At 37.7% G+C, this 23,497-nt stretch overlaps 1 protein-coding gene across 3 annotated transcripts in view; it reads left to right on the top strand.

Moving 5' to 3' along the window:
* Positions 1–23,497, top strand: part of DGKI (diacylglycerol kinase iota) — a 455,508-nt gene that overhangs the window by 274,524 nt on the left and 157,487 nt on the right. For all 3 annotated transcript variants that reach the window (XM_047850207.1, XM_047850206.1, XM_047850208.1), the window contains 5 exons: positions 130–185; positions 1,115–1,177; positions 5,911–5,984; positions 7,636–7,747; positions 18,764–18,963. In XM_047850207.1, the coding sequence (XP_047706163.1) occupies positions 130–185; positions 1,115–1,177; positions 5,911–5,984; positions 7,636–7,747; positions 18,764–18,963 (505 nt within the window). The remainder of the gene's footprint in view (positions 1–129; positions 186–1,114; positions 1,178–5,910; positions 5,985–7,635; positions 7,748–18,763; positions 18,964–23,497) is intronic.

Below are 23,497 nucleotides of genomic sequence, written 5' to 3'. Positions count from 1 at the left end.
GGAAAAGATGATAAGGCTCTTGAGTCTGATGGATCTGTGGGGTGGGGAGGGAGGGGGAGGAAGAGTGCTAATGGAGGCCATTACCTTTAATGAGGTCTCTATAACAAAACTACCTGTCTCCTTTGACAGAAGCAAATCCAGAGAAATTCAACAGTCGTTTTCGAAATAAAATGTTCTATGCAGGGGTAAGTATACATTACACTTAAAATTATTACATGTTATTTAATACTAATTCACTATTGGTAATAAGGATACTAACTATATTAAAAATAATTACACGTCTCGGATGTTTACAAGGATTCTATGTTATGCTTAAGGTTTAATGTCTTGGCTTAAAACTAAATATACTTATTAAGTTGGTAGAAAGAGAGCTGGTGTTCATCATCTTTGAACTTTAAAGCCTTAAAGCTTCATGTTGACTGAGGAGATGACATTCAAGGAGTGATGTGAAAAACATCAAAGCCAATTTAGAGAATGGGGGAGTTAGGCAGCCTGAAAGATGCGTGGAAAAGCCTGGGTCGGAATGTGGTGTGCACAGCAGTACGTATGCATCGATGTTTGGATGAGAAATTGACGGAAGGTGTAGCTCCTCATGGAAGCTTATATATGAGTAAATTGGGTCTTGTTTCCTTCTTCTCAGGAACATCCCTGGGGATGAATGGCTAGCCAGAGGGGAGGCGGAAAGTCCTCCAAAACACTGATTTTAAAGAAAATGTAGTTAATTTACACCACTGCATAGAGAGAATTGAAATGAAAGGGGAGAGGGTGAAGCCAGACATTCTTAATGGCAAGTTAAAGATGATTTCAGCACCCTATAGTCAAGTAAGAGGTCAAGAAAGGTTGTCAAAATACATCTTCAAATTGACCCTTGGAATTATCTACTCTTACTTTTCTACTGTGTTCTTAAATTGTATTATAGGTCGTAGTTTGAAAACAAAGAAAGTTTTCATCTTGACAGCCACTGCATTTTGTTTTGGATTCAGAAAAAAAAACCTCGTTTTATATTTTTGAATAATTCAGAAGCAATAGGAACTATCTATAATACATAAGCAAGGATTTGGCATAACCATGTGATTAAGTTTATTTTTCCCCCTTTTTCTCCTTGTGGTTGTAGGCAGCTTTTTCTGATTTCCTACAGAGAAGCTCTAGAGATCTTTCCAAACATGTTAAAGTTGTTGTAAGTACTGAATGTATTGACTCGTTTCATTTGGTTTTTTTTGTTGTTGTTTTTTATCATGTATTTATTTAAATTCAAGTTAGTTAACATACAGTGTAGTGTTGGTTTCAGGAGTAGAACCCAGTGATTCATCACTTACATATAACACCCAGTGCTCATCCCAACAAGTGCCCTCCTCAGTGCCCTTCATCTGTTTTTCCCTCTCTCCTCTCCCCGCCCCATCAACCCTCAGTTTGTTCTCTGTATTTAAGAGTCTCTTATGGTTTGCCTTCCCCTCTTTTTATCATATTTTTTCCTTCATTTCATTTGAATATAAATATGCGGCAAAAAATGTACCCCAAATACCAGGTTATATACTTAGATTAATCAATGGGCCACATTAATTTCAGAGATGATTTCATATAGTTCATTCAACCAACATTTCTGAGAATTTAGCTCTGTGTTGGGAAATGTCTTAGTCTCGTGGATGGATGGACAGCTAGTTTCACTCCTGAAGAAACTCAACAGTTCAGTTGCAGAAATGGGCATGCAAGTCATTGCATAATACTATTTAATTAATGTTGCTGACAATGTATGCATTATGGTGGTGGCACAAAGAAGGAAATGGAAACCGACCATGGTGGGTTCAGGGAAACTTCATCAAAGTAGTGATGTCGAGCTGAGTCTTGATGTAGAAATAGATGCTCGCCAAACAAATAGCTTTATTCCAGGGCTATTTGAGGAGTCTCCATTTTAGAAAAACGTATTTAATTATTTTGTAATGATTCCCTCTGTAGCCTGTAGCCTGGCCAAGGTTCTTCACCCCTAAATGGTTGGTTAGTTTGTTTTTGGTGCTGTTTCTATCTCAGGTTTTAGACACATACTCCTTGGAGGCATGAGAGAAGGAAAGTTACCTTTTCCCTAGGAGCTAGATTTTAAAATATCATATTATTAGTTATTAAGAAAGACGTAAAATGTTTCCTTATAGTAACCAAGTTAAAAAAGGAGCACAGGTGACTTTGTTGTATAGAATTGTCTAAAGAGAAAGAAATGAGAAAGAAGTGGGATATAGCAATGCATGAATTTATCATAGCATAGATAAAGAATGGGATATGTGATGAGAGGGGACAAAATAACAGAAATACATTAGAATAGAGAAAAATATATATGAGTATGGAGAGGATCAGGAGAGGGATATAAATTAAAATTTGTAATCACCATGCAGCAAAAACAGTTCTAAGAGGGAAGTTTATACCAATACAGACCTATCTCAAAAAACAAGAAAAATTTCAGGCAACCTAACTTGACATCTAAAGGAGCTAGAAGAAGAACAACAGAGCCCAGAGCCAATAGAATGAAGGAAATAACAAAGATTGGAGCAGAAATAAATGAAATAGAGACTAAAAAGGCAATAGAAAAAAGATCAATAAAATGAGCTGGTTATTTGAAAAGATAAACAAAATCGAGACACTTTTAGTGAGACTCAAGACAAAAAGAGAACTCAAATAAACAAAATCAGAGATGAAGGAGGAGGAATAACAACCAACACCACAGAAATACAAAGGATTTTAAGAGAATATTATGAAAAATTATATGCCAACAAATTGGACAAGTCAGTTGAAAGAAGAGACAGAGGCTATTACCACTGCTGTCCACGACCCTTGGCATCACATTCAGGTAATTCAGTTCTCTTGCAATAGCAATGAAAACAAGCATCTCTTAGTCATAAAGACTCTTGAAAATGGAGGTTCTGCCTTCTTAAAGCTAGAGGCAAGAAAGACAATGGTCCACTGAGCTATGAAGCTTTTTATTGATAAAATTATGGCTATAAAATTTAAATAGCTTAAAATTTAAGCAACCTCCCGTCAAACTTCCCCTGTTTCTTCAGCTCCTGGCAACCCAGCCAAAAATAAACTTGCCCTGTTTTTTCAGTATTTTTCACACCGAGAGGAATGGCGGTGGCACATGCCCAGGGGCAGTGTCCATATTGAATGACGTTGACTGTTGAAGTCAGCTGCAGTGAAATTAAACTCTATATACTCCCTAGCCACTAGACAGTTTGTTTCCCACATCTAACAGCCCCCTTGTTGATGAATGTCTCACTCCCAGGTGGCTTATATAGCAGGAATTAAAGGAAGCTTACAGAGAAGTGAAAATGGCGGCCAAGTAACTAGGGAAGATTTGATATCAGCCAGTACAGGAAAAATTCCAGGTGGATTTGTTTGTGTAACCCTATCTTTTTTGTATGGAGGAGAAAAAATATTAGAAACAAGGTCTAAATGTTTGGGATTCAGTCCTAGGTCTACCTTTATGAGGTATATGACCTTGGAGGAATCATGTAATCTTTCAGAAGAGTTTGCTTTCCTTGTTTAAAACAGGTCTTTGAAACAACAATTACTGACCAGTGTGATGTATTACACAGGGACCCAGGATATTTCTATAAGGACATCACTCTATGTTTTCTTGAGTGAGAAATGAAAAGGATAGAAGATTAGCTAGTGATCCGATATGTAGATACCAACAGACCATTTCATTTTTGCCACAGGATGAAGTCATTGTTAATCTCTCCCACAAATGTAAAGTGTTTGTATGAATACTATATCAAAAAAAGCATAGGACAGGGGTGCCTGGGTGGCTCAGTCGGTTAAGCGGCTGACTTAGACTCAGGTCATGATCTCGTGGTCCGTGAGTTCAAGCCCCGCGTCGGGCTCTGTGCTGACAGCTCAGAGCCTGGAGCCTGTTTCAGATTCTGTGTCTCCCTCTCTCTGACCCTCCCCTGTTCATGCTCTGTCTCTCTCTGTCTCAAAAATAAACGTTAAAAAAAATTTAAAAAAAGCATAGACAATAACAAAATCCTACATACAGCATTCTCTGTTCTCCTTATGATTTATCAATACGTGAACTTTTGTACAGGAACTATTTTATATGCGGATATTTTCCTTTGTGTGTTTGAAGTAGGAGAAAGTTGAAAGCTGCTGTTCTAAAAAGACACAAAATTTAAAGGTAGTAATATATAAGAAAACTTGATAAAGCATGATACATTGTAAGGTACCCATCTTTATGTAATTTGATGAATTCCCAGAGTCGCTGATATGTTTTCCAGGAAGAAAAAGTAGAAAATTAGAAAAGATTTCTGTTCTAAATACAATAATTTTATAGTTTCTTTCTGTAAGGCAAATAATACTACTTTGTATGAAATTAATGTATCATGTCCTATTTTTTTAAATTTTCAAATGTATATTTGTCTTAGAGAGAGAGAAAGAGAGAGAGAGACAGAGTGCCAGTGGGGGAGGGGTAGAGAGAGAGGGAGACACAGAATCCGAAGCAGGCTCCAGGCTCTGAGCTGTCAGCATGGAGCCTGATGTAGGCCTCAAACTCACGGACTGAGAGAGCATAACCTGAGCTGAAGTCAGATGCTGAACCCACTGAGCCACCCAGGTGCCCCATCACATCCTAGTTTTTAAAATTTTAGTTACTTACAACACTCAATTTTGATAATGTAAAATATCTTCCTTGGTATAGTCATCTGTCAACTCATTTCAAGTCCTTAAATTAGGAGACTTCAGATTTTCTAACTACCTGAGAGTATTGTAAAAACACCTTCAATCAATACCTAGAATTTGATTTCTTCCTAAGTAACATTTTAAAATGTAGTTTATTTAGGGCTAAATGTTTCCTGGAATCAATTTTTGGAGCATGCTCATGAAAATTGGGCTGTGTTAAGATCAGCCGGGAAAAGAATGAGACAATAATGGTAGTAGAATCATTGTTCTTAGATTGAAAACTCTTCTTAAAGAAATCTGTAAAAATTTGCAGGGAGCTTGGGAATACATTACTCTGCACTCCAAGGGAAAAGATGATGGGGAATTCTGTGATGAGGGTATGGAGAGAGCAAGTACAAAAGTACACCTTTGACATTGAGAAGTCCGTAGTCGTGACTAGAGTTTTCTTCTTTTGACTTTTGTCACCTGTGGGAAATGGGAAGGGGCATGAAAGCCTTTTCTTTGATTAGTCAGAGGATACTCAAGGCAAGTTCTAACTGGTGAGGGAAACTCTGCACAGAGGTATTGAGGCCAGGCCAGCCTGAGGCCCTTGAGACACCCAGGGTTGAGTCCAGATCCAGGAAAGCAAGTTATGTCAGGAGACCAGTCAAGTCTATAAGACATTAAATGTATAAGAGCAAATCCCTAATGGAGATACCACTCATTTATAATAGTTTTTAAAAGCTTGCAGTATATATTCCTCTTAAGGAGTTTTCAAAAAGTTAGTGTTTAACATTTTCAAAATAAAAATTGAGCTCAGACAGCAAATAGAATAAATGATTAGATTCATCCCCATTGTTTGGGTCAGATAACTATGGTGGAGATCACTACTGCCTGAAGTTGAGGCTTCCTTTTTTATTTCCTTAAGGGTCCATAAATATTTTAATGTTGATACTCCAATTCAAAATACCTAATAATCCAAGGTTGAGAGTGATGGCAGTTCTTTTGTTTGTGAGGCCAGGAAAAAAATTGTTTTGGTCAAATAGCAGCTTTGTTTTTACATTAAAACAAAACCATGCTTTGAACCCTGGGTCTGCTAAAGTTAAAATCAGAGTACATTTTCAGTCATGGTACTGAACATTCACTTAAGCAGCAGTGGGGGCAAGGGGAACACCACATGATATATCCCATTGTGTCAACCTAGTTATCTTTTGATAAAGTTTTTAGAATTGTGACCACTTCAAACCCCCTTTTCTGCTCTGATTGTTGCAGTGTGATGGAACAGATCTCACTCCAAAGATTCAGGAACTGAAGTTCCAGTGTATAGTATTTTTAAATATACCCAGGTAAGCTCTGTTCATACTTTTTCTTTGGTTTTATGTGAGCTCTGTTTGACTTGAGGTTATTGGTTTTCATTATAGAAAATTTCCAGGTACAAACAATGAAAGTAAGTCATCTTAGTGGCTTATTAGGGGTTTCTAGGTCTGATAATTTTGTTCTAGTTGGTTTGTTTAGTGTTCTCTGTGGTGGGTGGTTTTTTTTTTTTGTTTGTTTGCTTGTTTGTTTGTTTTTAATGTGATGTGGCATGCATGGGATACACATCCGTCATTAAGAAACCCAGGCACCCCTATTTACTGGAACATTTTAATGTAATTCTCAATTACTGATTCCCTCTCTCTCCCAAGAATAATAGGCTTGAATAAATCCCTGTTCTCAGTTTCCCAAAAGCTGTTAGGAAACCATCCAGCCTGATTTTAGTATGGAACACATTCAAAATTGTTGCTAGATGATTGCCTTGAAAAAAATAGGATCAATTAGAGTAGCATTTTCTAGCCAGGATGTCAACTCTCTTTGGTGCTATTATATATCTCAGGAGAAAGGGATATTTAAGATTAACTAGACTCAAAATAAGCACATTATCTCAGAGGTACAAAATTAGAGTCTAGGTTCCCAAGCCAAGATTTTGGAAGGGATGGATCTATGGCCCTTTGTTATTCACAAACCACACAACTCAAGACACAAAATCTGCAGATGAGTTGTATTTAGACTGAATTTAACTGAAATGAGAGTTGTATGTAAATCCATAGCTAGGAAAATATACTATAATCTCCTGATTCTTTTTGGCAATGCTCAGTATAGTTACCTACAATCCTTTTCCAGAAGGATTTTCATCTTTGTTATTTAAGTAAAAGACCTAGATGGGGTACCTGAGTGGCTCAGTTGGTTGAGCATCCGACTGTTGATTTCAGCTCAGGTCATTATCCAAGAGTTGTGGGATCAAGCCCTATGTTGGGGTCCATGCTGAACACAGAGCCTGCTTGAAAGTCTCTCTCTCTCTCCTTCTGATCCTCCCCCCAGCTCACGCTCTTTTCCTCTAAAATAAATTTAAAAATTAAGTAAAAGACCAAGATTCTCAGGAAACATTGTTTATTAGCTTTCTTTAATTTTTTCTCTTTTTTTTCTTCTTGCTTTCTCTCCATTCCTCTTCCTCTACTTTTCTAATTCCCTTTATTTCTCCTTCTTTTTCTTAATCTTTTACTTTTTCCGCATATCTTTCTCACTCTTCTTCAGTTACCTTTCTCTGCTTACCTTCCCAGTGGTTATTTATTATCTTAGTTCTACACATAATAACCAATGCTTACCCACCATGGTTTCCCTTCCCTTTTCTACTGGCATGCAGTGTCTCCCTCCAAGACCCAATTCTGGAACTCATGGCATATCATAGAAGAGACATAATGGATCACTGAGTGAGAAATGTTAATAAATAATGGGTGAGGAGAAAGTTGGACACACAGGACACCACACCTGTGGTCCATTTTCACATATTGATATTTGGAAATGATAAATCCATTTTCTTTTCTACTGGAAGGTATGCACCAAGAACAGAAAACTATTCTTAGGTGAGATACACATTGGATCTCACTGTGAGGTAATACCTAATATCAGTCATGAGGGGAATGGAATAAATGTAATTCTTTCTTTAATCTCCTCTTGCAGATATTGTGCTGGCACAATGCCCTGGGGGAACCCAGGAGATCACCATGATTTTGAACCTCAGCGTCATGATGATGGTTATATTGAAGTAATTGGATTCACTATGGCCTCTTTGGTGAGCAATACGATGTTATTGAAATGAAATACATTTCAGTCACAGAGTTTATTCATTCATAGATTTTTGGTTTTCAGTCTTCAATTTTCTCTCCTGCTTTACCAGTTTATAAACTTTATGCAATACAGAATTGCTTGGGGAAAACAAGAACAAAAGAACAGTTCTTTATGTCACTAAGGAAATTGTGCACAATTGTAAGGACTTCAATAATAAATATTATTTGCTAATTATCCTGGTGAATTTTCTACCGGAATGAAATACACAGCTTATGGAAATGAAAAAGCATTATGCCACAGACATATTCCAGCATTCATGCAGAAACCTTGCCATTGGATACCTTTTTGTTTCACTAAGGACTAGAGTGTTAAGGTAGAAAGGAAGGCAATTATTTCCATTCATCTTTATCATCACAAAATACCTGAATAAAGAAAGACATCATTCTTGTGACATTAATGAATATTCATTTGCTACAGTATTGACATTACCTTTGCATTTTAATTTTGTTTACACACATCAAATTGTGAATTGTGGTGTAAGGGCAGTTTCCAGCAGGTTTTCGCTCTGTACTTTACCCTATTATTGAATGAGGAGGAAACCAGTTAAAAATTACACGTATCACCTTACGTGGTGTAAATCAGGCTGCACTATCAGTTTATAAAGTGAATTAAAAAATTTAAAGCTTCTTGCGGCCCATGGTTAGCACTTGGTTTGTGTTATGCCTGAGGCCTGCCGGTAAGAAGGTTGTATCTCTTGTTCTAAACAAGCCAAAACAGCTCTCTTTGTATCTCATCTTGTGGATTCCTAGTGACTTTTCCTCAATCACTTCGGGTTGCTGAGATCTAACAGAATAGCCTCTAGTGGTTGTGGCAAGAATGCCCATCACCTGAGATGGTGATATTGCTCATTAAATCTGCCATCTCTGGGATGAAATGATTGTTAAGTGTGGAAGATTGGTCTGGATGGATCTAGTTTTCAGGGTTTTAGCTCATACACAGCTCTTTCTCTCCAAAGGTCTTTATGCTAATTACAGGCAAAGAGATTCAGGCAAGAGTAAACATGGGAATCAATTCAAGGAGCATGTATGCAAGGTAGAATTCTTGGAGGTGACCAAAAAAACCTTAAACCTGGCCACGTGTGTTTCACTCATTCATTTATTTGTGGATTCAGTGAACATTTATTGAATGTTAACCAACGTGCCAGAGCTTCCTAGTCATGACTATGTGGCGGCAGAAGGCTGTCGGGGAATGTGTAAGAGAAGACGATTCTTCACATAGGCTTAGGAGGGCAGGAAGAATAGTGGATATTTCCCCATCACTCTCAGAATCAAAGTCTAAATGTAGGCCTGCAAGATGGAGTTTCTCTCTAATTCTCCAGCCTTTCCCACTGCCCTCTTTGCTTTGTAGCTCAATTAGCCTCTCCAGTCAAGCTTAGCTTTGAACACCTCTTGTTGCTTTTGTACCACCGGCCGTTGCATATGCCATTTCTCTCTAAAATGTTCTTTAACTGTCCATCTTCTATAACTTCTCAGTCCATATCTATGCCAGATCATTCTTATAGTCTTATTTCAGTTATTTTTGTTTACAATTGTATCGTGCCTGGACAGGAGAGAGATAGCCGGCTGAGACTGGGTAATTAGAGGAGAGTTTATGGAGGGACTCTACAAACAGTGAACTTGATTTGTGAGAAGGAGCATTGGATGGTGTGGATTCCTGACCTGAAGGTGCAAAGGTAAGGAAGCAGTCAGCTGTACCCGAAGGACCACCTGATAGTGTTTACTAGGCAGAAGCAGTCAGCCAGTGCCAACCTGGCAGGCAGAGAGCTGGAGCCCTAGATGCAGTGACCTTACTCTTCTTGGCCCTCTGGATCTTCTGCTGGTGCCTTCCTCTGGAGAAGTCTAACCAGAAGCTAGAGGACAAGGCAGCCACTGATACAGTATAAGTGGGTCAGGCTCACAAGGCAAGAAGGGCAGGAAAAGGTGGGGTGCCAGCCAGGAGTGGCGAGTGGCGGATATCCGTCACTCTGGTGTGTGTCTGCCACACGGCAGACAGCCTGATACCCGGGGTTGGCATGAGCAAATGTGGCAGAGTGGATGAATTTTGCCAGGAGAAGAGTGGGATTTGGAATTCTGTAGAAAGCTAAATTCATATACACTTGCAGGTATGAGGGATCCTAGTCCTCAAAATCATATATTGAACCCATCACCCAGCTTCTATAATGTTCAACTGATAGGCAGTCTTCTATCTGTCCCCACCTGCTTTGTACTAATGTGAGGCATATCTCAGATGTTATATCAGTTATTTGCAAATACTTCTGAAGGTGCTTTTAAAAGATAAGACTTTGTTTTATGAGCATGACTGCACACCTTACATCTGAAAAAAATAAGACAGTAGCATCTGACTATCACTGTTTACTGAGTGCTTAAATCTCCAGTTGCCTTGCAAATATCCTTTGTTTTCTTATGCTCTGTACGTTTGAGCCAGGATCCAAGTTAAATTTACTTGTTGGGATTGATTGATAGGACCCTTAAGTATCTATGGGTTTCTGTCCATCTCTTTGTCTTATTCACTTATTTATTGAAAAAAATAGTCTTTTGTCTTGCGAAGTTTCCTTGAGTCTGAATTGTGCTAATAACATCTCTTAGGTCTCAATTAACATGTTCTTCTGTCTTGCTGTTTCCTTTAAGTTGACAGTTGGATGTAGATGTACCACTTTCATCCCCCCCGCCCAACAAATCTACTTTGTGGTTAGTGTTTTCTTCTTCCAAAAGATGATAGGTAATATCTGCTTTTCCCTCTATTTTGGTTAATAGTCCTTGAGGGTCATTGTCTGGATCTAGCAATCATTGGAGGTTGGCAGAGTAGTGATATTCTAATTCTACCCTTCTTCATTCATTAACTGGAATATTTCTATAAGGAGTAATTTCACCTAATACTTGGTTATTTCGTTATATAGTTTGTGTAGGAAAAGCAGGATAACTGATTCCTTTTCTTTATTTATACACTTTCAAAATAAGTAACTTACTAGCATCTTCTGATGGTGGCTGGTTTTAAATGGATTCTGAGTTTTTGGACACTTACCCCGTTACGAGTTTGGGTCTATGCACCATCCCCTGGAATCTGGGTGAGCTTACAAATACTTGGCAAATCAGGTACAGTGGAAGTAACACTAGGTAACTTGTGATGCTGGATCCTGAATGGCCACGCAGCATATGGGAAATACAGGCAACACTGATGCCTCTAATTAATAGGAATTTTATAAATTCTAGTAATATTTGTTATTAAAAAATCTCCCTGCTTTCATGCATTTAATGTCAGTCATAAGTATTTATTGAAAATTTATTGAACCCACAAGTGCTTATTGAATTCACTCTGCTATGTGAAATGATTCTGAAATGGGCCAAGAGACAAACCCTGTCCTCAGGGTACCCACAGTTCAGTGTTGTGGGGGGAACATGAAAAACAGAAGCAATTGCCATCTGGCATAATAAATTCTAGGAGAAAGGCACGTGTAAAGAGAAGAAGAAGAATTGAAAGCAGAAGAGTGTTTATAAAATGGGGAAATCAGCAAAAATTGCACAGAGGAGGCAAGAGCATCTGTGGATGAGATTGTAAGCGTCCGTTCCATGCAAGATGAGCCTAAGAGCTCATCTTGGTATTCTAGAGCTCCCTGGTGGCTCAGTGACGACACATATGGTGAAGAAAGACACTGATGTGGAGAAAGATAGGACAGAAGGGTTTTGTTTCGTTTTTGGACCTGTTAAATGGGGGAGGTTGAGAGAGATGGAATGAGACAGAATCAGATTTGCGGTTTAGAAAGAATACCTGGATGTCTGTGTGGAAGGGGACCAGAATCTCTACTGCTGGAGGCAGATAGACAAAGCAGGATGTTGGTACCTAAGTCCAGGTGAAGAAATGAGGAAGCCTAGAAGCCTGCTGTAAGAAAGTGGTAATGAAGATGGGGACGGAGGGGGATTGGCAACTTCAAGAGTTATTCAGACACCTTGACTTACTGTGAAGGGTGAAAAAGGAGTATGCGTGAATCCCGGCTGGGTAGCATAGGCCATTAGGTAAACAGTGACTACATTAGAGATGTAGGGAAAATAGAAGAAAGATAATATTACCACAAAATGAATTGTGTTTTTTTTTTTTTTACTATATTTTGAAATTATATTTGAATTCCATTCTACTTAACGTACAGTGTTAAATTAGTTTCAGGTTTACAGTATAGTGATTTAACAGTTCTGTATATTACGAAGTGCTCACTTGTGTTTTATATAAGTTTGAAACCCCTGTAAGACATTTAAGGAGATAGAGGCAATTTGAAATACATGATTAGAGCTCAGAGGATCCCTCCAGGTTGTTAGAGAGGAGTCTATCAGATTTCTTTCTCTTCCATACCATCATTGGTAGGAAAAGGAGAAAAATAATAGTTGATGAGAGTTGGTGAAGAGCAAATGGAATGCTAAAATTATGTCCATTCTTTCTCTTCATACGATACGAGTCATGTAAAAATGGATACTAGGCTAGCATCAAATGTGTGTTTGGAGCTCAGATTCTAGTGACTTTAGATTGCTCCCAAGATTAAAAAAAATTTCTACTTGAAAAAAAGCAGAGTTAAATGTAGTTTATACCGTACAGTTTTGAACACCCTATGCTCTCTAAAGAATATGGGCATATGTGTCTATTTTCAAACACATCTCACCTGACTGCTCATATAACAGTACACCATTGTTCAAGAAGAGAGAATCTAATTTTCAGGACTCTAGTTTCACATTTCTTGAAACTATTATGCTGATTATGTTTCTAAGAACATAAATTATTTGAAAATTACATGTGTGTAAGATGATCGCATAAACAGAAGAGTGTGGTTATTTGGGTATATGTGTGTATTTTTGTGTATTTTAAAATATTCAGAGTGGCACTTGAATAGATGAGAGATTCAAATAGAATTACTAGATGGGAATAGATGTCGTTTCTTTTAGACTCTTTATCTTCCAATTGCAAATTTCATGGCTTAAGTCTTCAATTCACTCTCCTGGTTGAAATGCATTCTTACGAATTATGATTCTTCATTGGGTGCTTGGTAACCTGATCACCTTTTGGGTTCTCCACAGACCATAACCAGGCATTGTAAGTTGTATTTATTTCCACCCCAATTTTTTTTTGCCTTTGTGGTTTTGAAGGTCTTTTCATCTTGAGTCTGTTTCTAAGTAATCTAAAACTCTTTAAGATAGTTCAAAGCATTCATTATTCAGATTGAGGAGCTGGTAGCCTAATTTGCTATGCAGTGTGAAATCCAAAGATTTCAGTCTTCTCAGCTTTAAATAAAGTATAGCCAGCTTTCTTTTTGTTAATTGAAATTGGAATATGTGATGTCTTTTATATTTATGAATTAGAAATGCAAAAAGTTACTCGATGAGAAAAATTACATGGAGAAATTTCCAGGGCTGAAGTTTTACGCATACTAGATAGTATAATCTTTACTTTTTATGAAAAAATGTCAAATGTTTGCTTATTTTGATAATATACATAAGAACTGAAAATAAAAATATTAGTCATAATTACATGATCTGTAACTATTTACATTTTGATGCATTTTCTTCCAATTGCCTTATTTCTGTTTTTAAATATATAGGAAATCATGTTATTATAAGTAAAACCCATAATACAAATGGCTGACTACTCTTTCATACATAAATACCTCAATTTATATAATAATTATTCCTTTATGGAAAGATCCCTTTATGAAATGTTTAAGTTTCTGGATGTTTGGTGGTATAAATAATCCTGTAATTAACATAATTACTCATAGACCTGTGTTCATATTTCAGAATGTTGTCTTATGACATATCCCTGCAAAAGAAAATCATTGAGTCAATGACATAAATATTTTAAAACCTCTAATAATGGTTATAAAACTGCTTTCTAGAAATGTTGTATTGTTTACTTGCCCAATAGCAATGTGGGAGAGTACCTGGTAAGAAGTAATATCCCACAGGTGCTGGAAATGTGTTAACAGAAACGAAAAGCTATTAGAATATTGCACTTGAGGAAACAGAAGAAGAAATGAGAATAAAATTACATCCCTAGAGAGAAACAAAGAAATCATGTATGTTTTGTATAGTCCATTAAGTCCTCCTAAACAGCAAAAAAATGAGAGTAAGGACACATTGTTGTTCAACTTTATTGTTACCTTGCATGGTTTTTCAAAGTGTGGTTTTTTGCATATTTTAGTGGGCTCTTTGTCTTTTCTTGTTGAATTGCAGGTGTTATTTATATATTCTGAGTACAGGTTGCTTGACAGATATATTTAGTGCAAAAGATTTTCCATCTATTTTTATTTCCTTAAGTTTGTTTTGATGAAGAAGTTCTTCTGAATTCCAGTTTTATAAGGCAGGCATATATCACATTAGGGCTTTTTGTGCCCTTTTTTAAGAAACCTTGCTTATTCCAAGATAAGATATTCTCCTATGTTTTCTTTTTGAAGATTTATAGTTTTACCTTTTATGTATAAGTATGTATTTCAACTCAAATTAATTTATGTGGATTGTGTAAGTGATTCAAGATTTAGTTTTTAGAAATCCTTTTTTTCCCCAGCGTTCTTTGTTGATTAGACTTGTCTATAGAATTACCTTGGTTGCCTTCACCCCTCGGTTGTATGTGGTTCTATTCCTGGACTCTATCCTGTCCCATTGACTTATTTCTTTACACTTACGGTAGTACCACACTGTTTTGATTATTATGGGTTTAGAGTAAGCCTTCATACTTGTAATATGAAACATTTCACTTTGCACTTCTAAGAATGTTTTGGTTATTCTGTCTTTTGTATTTGTAAATAAATTTTAGAATTAGTTTGACTGTGTTTGCAAAAAAAAAACCTGATAGAATTTTATTTTTTTTTTAATTTTTGGATACGTATTTATTGATTTATTTTAATTTTAATTTTTAAAAATTTACATTTAAATTAGTTAGCATATAATGCAACAATGATTTCAGGAGTAGATTCCTTAGTGCCTCTTACCCATTTACCCCACCCCCCCTCCCACAACCCTCCCAGTAACCCTCAGTTTGTTCTCCATATTTATGAGTCTCTTCTGTTTTGTCCCCCTCCCTGTTTTTGTATTATTTTTGTTTCCCTTCCCTTATGTTCATCTGTTTTGTCTCTTAAAGTCCTCATGTGAGTGAAGTCATAGGATTTTTGTCTTTCTCTGATGGACTAATTTCACTTAGCATAATACCCTCCAGTTCCATCCACGTAGTTGCAAATGGCAAGATTTCATCTTTTTTTTTGATTGCCGAATAATACTCCATTGTATATATACACACCACATCTTTATCCATCCATCCATCGATGGATGTTTGGGCTCTTTCCATACTTTGGCTATTGTTGATAGTGCTGCTATAAACATGGGGTGCATGTGTCCCTTCGAAACAGCACGCCTGTATCCCGTGGATAAATGCCTAGTAGTGCAATTGCTGGGTTGTAGGGGTTCTATTTTTAGTTTTTTGAGGAACCTCCATACTGTTTTCCAGAGTGGCTGCACCAGCTTGCATTCCCACCAACAATGCAAAAGAGATCCTCTTTCTCCGCATCCTTGCCAACATCTGTTGTGATTTTAATTGGGACTGCTTTGAATCTATAAATTAGGGAGAATTGACATATTAACAACAGTATTGAGTGTTCCAGTCTACAGACCTATCTTTCTCCATTTATTTAGCTGTTGTTTAGTTTCTCTTAGCAAAGTTTTACAGTTTCCTAGTTTCAGTGAAGTTTTCAGGTTCTTGCATATGCTTTACTAAAGTTGTTCCTAAGTATTTTATGTTTTCTTCTCTGCCCCTGTCAACCCAGAATTGTCCATGATTTTCATCGGACAGCAAGTAGAATAAGGCTTGAGTAGTAAGAAAGAAGATGAGGCTTTTGGGGGAAGATGGAGGCAAGTATTATGGGGATAGTGTGGAGAGACCAAAAGTCTCAAGCCATACACCTGTGGCATGAAGGAAAGTTATGGTCTGGGCCACAGGGCGATAAATGGAGATAAGTGGGTGCACTTAGTTCAGGGGCTTTCTTTGTTTTCCTGTCAAGTCCTATTCTATCAGAAAGGCAGTATTGGACGTTTTCACAGGAGTAATATATGCTGGATTGAACAAATAATTGAATGTCTGTCATTAATAAACCACCATATTATTACTAGTAAATAATTATCTCCAGCAAATTATGGGGGTATTTGTGGTTAAGCCTAGACCATTCTGAGTGATGAAAAAAACCCACTGTTTCATTTTCTTTAATTTTTAAGTTTATTTATTTATTTTGAGAGAGACAGAGACAGCATGAATGGGGGAGGGGCAGAGAGAGAGAGGGAGAGAGAGAGAATCCCAAGCAGGCTCCACACTGCCAGCCCAGAGCCTGATGTGGAGCTCGAACCCCCAAAATCGTGAGATCGTGACCTGAGCCAAAACTAAGAGTCAGACAGACACTTAACCGACTGAGCCGCCCAGGCACCCTGAAATATAACTATTTCTAATAAGTATTTAAAATATTACCTTTATTCTAACTTCTTCCAAAAATAATGTGGCTGTGCTAACAGGAATAGAACTGTTTTTATCCCAAAAAGCTCTTTACTGTAATTCCCCTTGTGCCTGTGCAGTGATCTTGGATTGATTCTGAAATATCAGCGGGACTGCCGTTGACAGCTATTTACATGTTTGTGGTATTGCTGCTGTTCTATTTTTGAGGCTGAGAAGATGACTTAAAAGTGCTCTACAGTACTGTGTATGCCTTCTACATACCAAGGGGTTGGGAAGTATTTAAAACGGTTTTCAATTCTGTGAAACTCAGAGGACTAAGTTCTCACCTGGAAGGTCCTGCATTTTTGTCTGTCATTAGGTCTAGTCAAGGTGGGGGAGGGGGGAAGGTAGAGAGAAGAAGAAAATGGTGTTTCCAGAACAGTGGATGAAGAGATACATTCTCAACTGCAAGTACTTGAAGTCAAGGGGAATATATTGGAAAAGTTCTGGAGATGAGATAGTGACTCTGATCCATTGACTTAAGTGGAGCATTTGAGTACAGCCAAGAAAAACTTTCAACGGAATAACAAAGGAGTGGGTGATAGGCCACTAATTATACTAAATTCTCACTGCATTCTGCTCTGCTTTTCTAGTTTTCTCAATCAGTTTGACAAAATTGTATGCAAAGTACACAATGGAATGCTTATAACATTAAAGGTGATCAATAAGAAGTTCTCAGTTTTTACTTTTTGTCCCTTTGTGCTTTTCTCTTTGCATTTATAGACAATCAGGTTTCTATTGTTCAAATTAATGCAAATGGAAAAAAAGAAATTCAAAGCATCAGATAAATATGAATATCTGGCAACCAAATAAGGGGAAGTTGACATCACAAGTCTCAGTTCAAAGTTTATCCCTCATTCACAGAAAAGAGACACATGGAAACAAGTTGATTGTATGTTTTAATCTTTTAGATTTTGAGCAAGTTAGTATTAAAATCCTTTTTTCTATTTATTATAAACAAATTGATAACTCAAAAGGCATAATATAACCTTAGTGAAAAATTATTTAGCAGTATCTGCCAAAGTTAACTGTACATCTAAACTTAGTGGCATAGCAATTCTTCTCATTGTATGTAGCCAAGAGAGTATGTATCTACCAAGAGATTCATACAGGAAAGTTTACGTCAACAATAGCTACAAACTGGAAACAACCAAATGTTTATCAGCAAAAGAGTAAATAAATACATTCTGCTATATATTACTCAAAAATAATGATGAGAAAAAGATGCCAGAGACAGAAGAGTCATCTAGTATGGTTCGTATGAAGTTCAATTTCAAACAAATTGAATCTATGGTAATAGAAGTCAGGGTATTGGTTACTAACTAGTTGGTGGGAAGGGTATAAAAAGACTGAGAAAGAGCACATATGAACTTGTAAATTATCTAAAGCTTGATCTGGATGGAGATACACAATGTGTATTCAGATTGTATACTTTGTGGATTCTTTTCCAACCAAACATGTATTATTTTCATTCATCCCTAAAAGGGTAAAGGAGATATATATATATATATATGTATGTATGTGTGTGTATGTATGTGTGTGTATACACACACACACATACATACACACACATACACACACTAATATATATAACATAAAAATATATAGCATAAAAATAATATAATGACATAAAATATATAATACGCACATACATTTTAACTAATGAGGGAAAGCTCTATTGATTTGTTGTTCTTCTCAACAACAGGCTTTTAATGTTGGATTGACTTTCCATTCTGTGGCCACAATGGTGAACTGAACTCTGTGTTTGATTTTGATCCTCAAAACTGTTATACTTTTCACAATGCTTTTAATCAAGTAGTTAATATTATTTTGCATTCTATAGATCTTATACAGACTGGAGGTAGCTTAAGGAGGTTTTAGGTAAAAAGAAAAAGCCTGCCCACGTTTGCAAATTAACCAAGGGTGGGCTGCATATTTAAGTATGAATATATTTAATATATAATACATAGTTACATCTTATGGCACGTTTGTGTATACCTGTTATGCATACATATATATGTTATGTAACTGTATTATGTATTTATATTTAAATAATATATATTATAATATACACTTATTTTTACACATAGTATAAAAGCTGTCTTAAACTGTGCTTTATCTGTTTTATTTTCTTTTTTCTCCTTATATTGGTTATTCAGTGGGACTGACTAGATAACACAAAGAACAACTTTTGTGTTAAAGTAACATGACTAAATTAATACCAAAATTTGGCTATTGATGAAAATTTGTGGTCAAGCTCATCAAAAGTCTAGAAATTTTAGTTTATTTTTGTTAAGGTGATTTATCCAAGGTTTCCCATTCTGCTCCTGGCTAGCAATTTTCAACATGTTTGTCAAAGGCCTTTTGGTTATATATAGAGGACTTAGGGTTTCTAGCTTTCCTGACTCTTAAGAACTGACTTCTAGCTTCCTTTTGACTCTTGAATTTACAGGCTGCCCTGCAAGTTGGGGGCCATGGGGAAAGGCTACACCAGTGTCGGGAGGTCGTGCTGCTCACTTACAAACCCATCCCCATGCAAGTGGATGGGGAGCCCTGTAGGTTGGCCCCAGCTATGATTCGGATCTCCTTGAGGAATCAAGCCAACATGGTGCAGAAGAGCAAGAGGAGAACATCCATGCCTTTACTCAATGAGTGAGTTTGCCCCTTGCCTACCTTTGTGAACACAAAGATCATAGAACGCCAGGCGTGTGCATGGTCTAGGGGTCTTACTGTGTTGAGAAAGGAACAAAGTCCAAGAAACAGCAGTTCCCTGGTCTCTCTCACATATTTTTCTTCATGTTTATTGCACAGTGACCACACTCTTCTTGTAGAACCAATTGCTGTATTGAATACTAGATAGATCACTCTTCTTCATTGATCACTTTGCTGTATATTTATTGGGAACAGCAGAAAATCATTAAAGAGTGATTCTAGGGTCATAAAATGCATCAACCTAAACATGTTCCATTTTGCTTTAAGAAGGCATGGTGTTGGCCTTCTCTTTACCCAGGTCACTTGGAGAGTGTTGGGTTCCCCGATAGTGGGGAGGTTGGCAGAGCTGGATTTTTGGAGCTCACCTCTCTCCACGTTATATTCCCTTCTGCCTGTTAGTGACTTATCACTTTCCTGATGCCCCCATTTTGGGGTCCTGAGTCCTCTGGTGCTTCAACTCAATTTCGCTGTTCTGAGTGGCATCCTATTGTCTAAATATAACCTAATTCACTATTCAACACCTAAATAAAATGTATCCCTCTTGGACCCTTTCTTTCCTTAGGTGTGTTGATGAGCTGATTTGAGATAAGGTGGTAATAACTAGATATTTTGAGTATATTCATTTTATAGCACCCTTTAAGTTTTTGATGGAGATGTCTGTCTGGGGTGGAGAAGAATGGGGACTTGGGGCCCCTTTTTGAGTATCTTCTATATTTAATGCCCATATGTCTAATCTAACTCAAGGTAAGGCTGTTTTCAGACTCAGCCTTGGGTCATCACTCTGTCATAGTGAGGGACCCTCCAAGGTGCGACTCCTGTTTGTGGCCTGTGATGCATGGTTACCTATTTGTATTGAATGGCTGGCTTCTTGCAGTGCCTGTGAAGCAAGGGTATGCTTTGCCACGTATTTATGGAATCACGATGATAGTCTTCAGAAATGCCTAGAATAAGCCAATAACACAGGTGCCGTAGCTCACTGCCAGAACCTGACTTCACCTCTCTTCCTCAGATGGCATATGTTGAGGAATAGCGTTAGACAGGTCTCTTAAAGTGTTTGCATTTTTGGCATCTGCTTTGAAGTCTGAGGCTGGAATGAGAGCTCCTCTCTCCTCTGCTTCCTCCCTTCCCAGAGTCACTCTGAACATCAGAGTCACTCAGCACTTTGCTCAGATCATTATCCAGACAACTTGTTCAGTTGGATTCCTTATTTCATTTACATTTTGCAGCTGGTGAAACCCCTCGCTCATTCCCGATGGCTTTGTTTTCTCCCTGCCTTTACCTTCAATTAGGTTGAATATACAACCGGCAAGTATGTATGTTAAAAAGGTATGGTGTCAGCAATGATATGTGGTTGACCGTACTCTCTCTGGAAACGTTAGAGTCCATCCATGAACCATTGGTCTGGGAGAAAGCTTTGGAAAACTAAATGAAAAGCCATTTCGGAGATAGTATGGCAGCTCAGGTCGTTTTGGGTCACTTGTATATAGTTAAGAACTATAATAAAACTAAAAGTGCTTAATATCTACAGGCAAAGGCCTCCCATTCTCATGCCTGGCCATGCTATATTTAATAACCTTACCAGATGTGAAATTGTCTCCAGGTGCTAGTTTCAAATAGTTCTTGCCCTTGAGCTGAGAAAGAATTTGTATTTGCTCAGCCACTGTATTGTTAAGAATTCATTTGGGCCTTCTTCACATACAAAAACGAATATGAATAGTTGTTTTCTTTTTGTACTTAGAGTTTATATGGCAGATGATGTGACGGCATCGATTTAGCTGTGAGGGTGTTCAAGAAACAACCTCAACTCAAAAATAATGACTTCCCACCAGGGGGCAGTGGTGTGTCCATGTAAGCAGCCTCAGGCCTCTGGAAATATCTATGTGAAATGGCAATCGCCTGCTTTTCAGTTCCAAAAAGGATACTTGTAAAACTTAACAAAGGTATTTGTTACTACTTAGGATGAATAACTATCAGAACACTATATTTTTTAGAAAATCGATCCAGATAGCACATTTTCAAAGGAAAACAGCTAGTTATCATGTCACACTTGTTCACTAAGGCCTCGAGTGCTCTCCCTTACTGCTATTGCTTACCCTCTGCAATTAGATTTCTTGTGCCTGTTTTACTAGAAACCCTTGTTTTCAAATCTGACCTTTCCTGCTGGATTTCCAAGTAGAGTTTCCAGTGTGAGGGTTGTCTGGACAATAAGACCTTTCTACAAGTTTTCTCCAACCTTCTGAGTCCTCCAGGTTTTTTGTGTTTCAGCCATGGTTGTGCCAAGTTCACTTTTGCAGCCAAGGCAGAGAGATATTTATTTCCTCCCCCACTCCCTCCGTCCCTCCCTTCTTCTCTCTCTCTCCCTCCCTTTCTTTCTTTCTTTCTTTCTTTCTTTCTTTCTTTCTTTCTTTCTCCTTTTCTCATTGTTTACTAGGATTATCTGTTTCTTCTGTTCCATTCGCCCGTCTTCTTTCAGAAGAAAGAAAACTGGTTTTCAGAAGAAAGAAAACTGGTTAAAAATATGTAGAGAATTTGTTTAGAAACCTCCGTGTGTGATGGGCTAGGGAGTTAACTAAATATTTGAGAAGGAGGCATTGTGGTTCCCTAAACAACTGGCTCCCTTTTCCACTTGAGCAATGGTGTTCCTCACCGGTTTGCCTTTCTGTGGGAGATCACATCTGTACCCCAGATTTCATCTATGACTTATACGTGAATAGATCTCACATCCATGTCTTCTATCCAGGCATTCCTGTAGAAGCTAACACTCGCACCCAGATATCTTAGCCGACATCTTTACCTGGATATCCGCTAGCAACCTCAGACTGCAGGCTAAAAACGCGCTTGTAATTTTCTTTCTCTGCTCATCAGCCAATGAGCCCCTGGAGTCGTCACAATCACCTGCACTGTTACACACCCCATGTGGCCTTAGAGGTCTACCTTCTATTTATTTCCCATGTCTTTAACCACCTACCTCCTCTGCTAGTATAATATGGCTTTTGTTCAAAGGCTGTATAAGCTACCTCTTCACAGCATCACTAAACTATGCTCATAATTCCTTGTCTCCAGTGTCCCTGCCCTTCCCACACTACTTTTTCCAAAAGACTGATTGGAAGGATCTTTCTAGAAATGTTAAGCTTATATTCCTTAACGTTGCATGCCCTTGTGATCATTGTCTTCATCGTTCTCTTCCTGTGCTCCAGAGATCCTTGCTCTTCCGGAGCAGTGGCCTGCCTCGTGCATCATCATACTTTTGCAGTTCTGATGCCTTTCTTGCAGTACCTTCCTTTCTGCCTTTTTGTCTGTTGACTCTTGCTCAAGTTCAAGACTCCACTGAAGTATAACTTTCCCTAAGAATCCTTTTCTATCTACTTCTAGCCATTAGATACTCCTGTTCTATGTTACATTTATCACACCATTTACCAATAACAGTGTAGTCCTTGGTTGACTTATCTCTTTACCCTGCTTAGAGTTTTCCTCTTTGGGTCCTCAGGGCCTACCAGTATGTCTGAGACATGTTTATGTGTTAAATAATGGCTGGCACATGGATCAGTTCTGTTAATACTGTATCTACTAACATTTGTCCAGGATTGTTTCTAAAATAACATAAATCTAAAACCCATGAATCTAAAACTAATAGAGATAATGTCTTGATAACATTTGATGTTAATAAATGGATGATACATACGAATTTTAAGATCTGGTTTGCATGGATGAGGGGCAGATTCCCATGAGAAATGGTTAAAGTAGGCCCTCATGATGCCATTAGATCTTCACTTAGGCAAAAAAGAAAATTATTCCCCCCAAAAAATATTTCTTGGTCTATAATCCAAGTTGCTATTACTACATAGAAACTGAAGGGCTAGCTCCATTGTGTTCAGTCAACCCCCCCACCCCACTGGTACAGAAACCTATCTCATTTTATAAAGTGAGAACTGCAATATGTATCTTTCCCAAAAAAAGTAATAGAGGAGATTTATCTAGGTTCATATTCACGTACTAGTAACATGGTGGCCAGATAAATTTGATTATGCTGTTTGAAAGGCACCTGTGAAAAAGATTAGAAATTTAAAATTTCTCAGGTGTGTAAGGAGATGTTAAGTTGGCTATAATCCTGAGCTCAATGGTAATTAAGACTACACTGTGAAAAGCAATCATGTTATTCAGGGGCAAGATTTCTAGTTGGTGAACTTTGAATTGGGCAGTGCAGTTGATTGGATTCCATCATCCTGGCTGCTCAAAAGTATTGTTGGTTGTAACCGATAGTCCTTTGAGGAAAACAAGGAGTTGATTCATGGGACTTCATATGAGAATTTGCGTACCCAGCAGAAAACAGGGATCAGGGAGCTATGTCTGCTGCAGGTCCTTTGAAGCTCTTCAAATTGTCTAAGAGAGTAGAGAGAATGACTATGTAAAGGTGACAACACATTTTTTATTGAGTTTCTTCAAATTTACATTTCATCTTTTCCAACAGCAACCA

The sequence above is a fragment of the Prionailurus viverrinus genome, chromosome A2 (genome assembly GCF_022837055.1).
Source record: "Prionailurus viverrinus isolate Anna chromosome A2, UM_Priviv_1.0, whole genome shotgun sequence".
NCBI lineage: Eukaryota > Metazoa > Chordata > Mammalia > Carnivora > Felidae > Prionailurus > Prionailurus viverrinus.
Note: the sequence above shows the minus strand (reverse complement) of the source record. Positions and strands in the feature narration are given on the sequence as shown.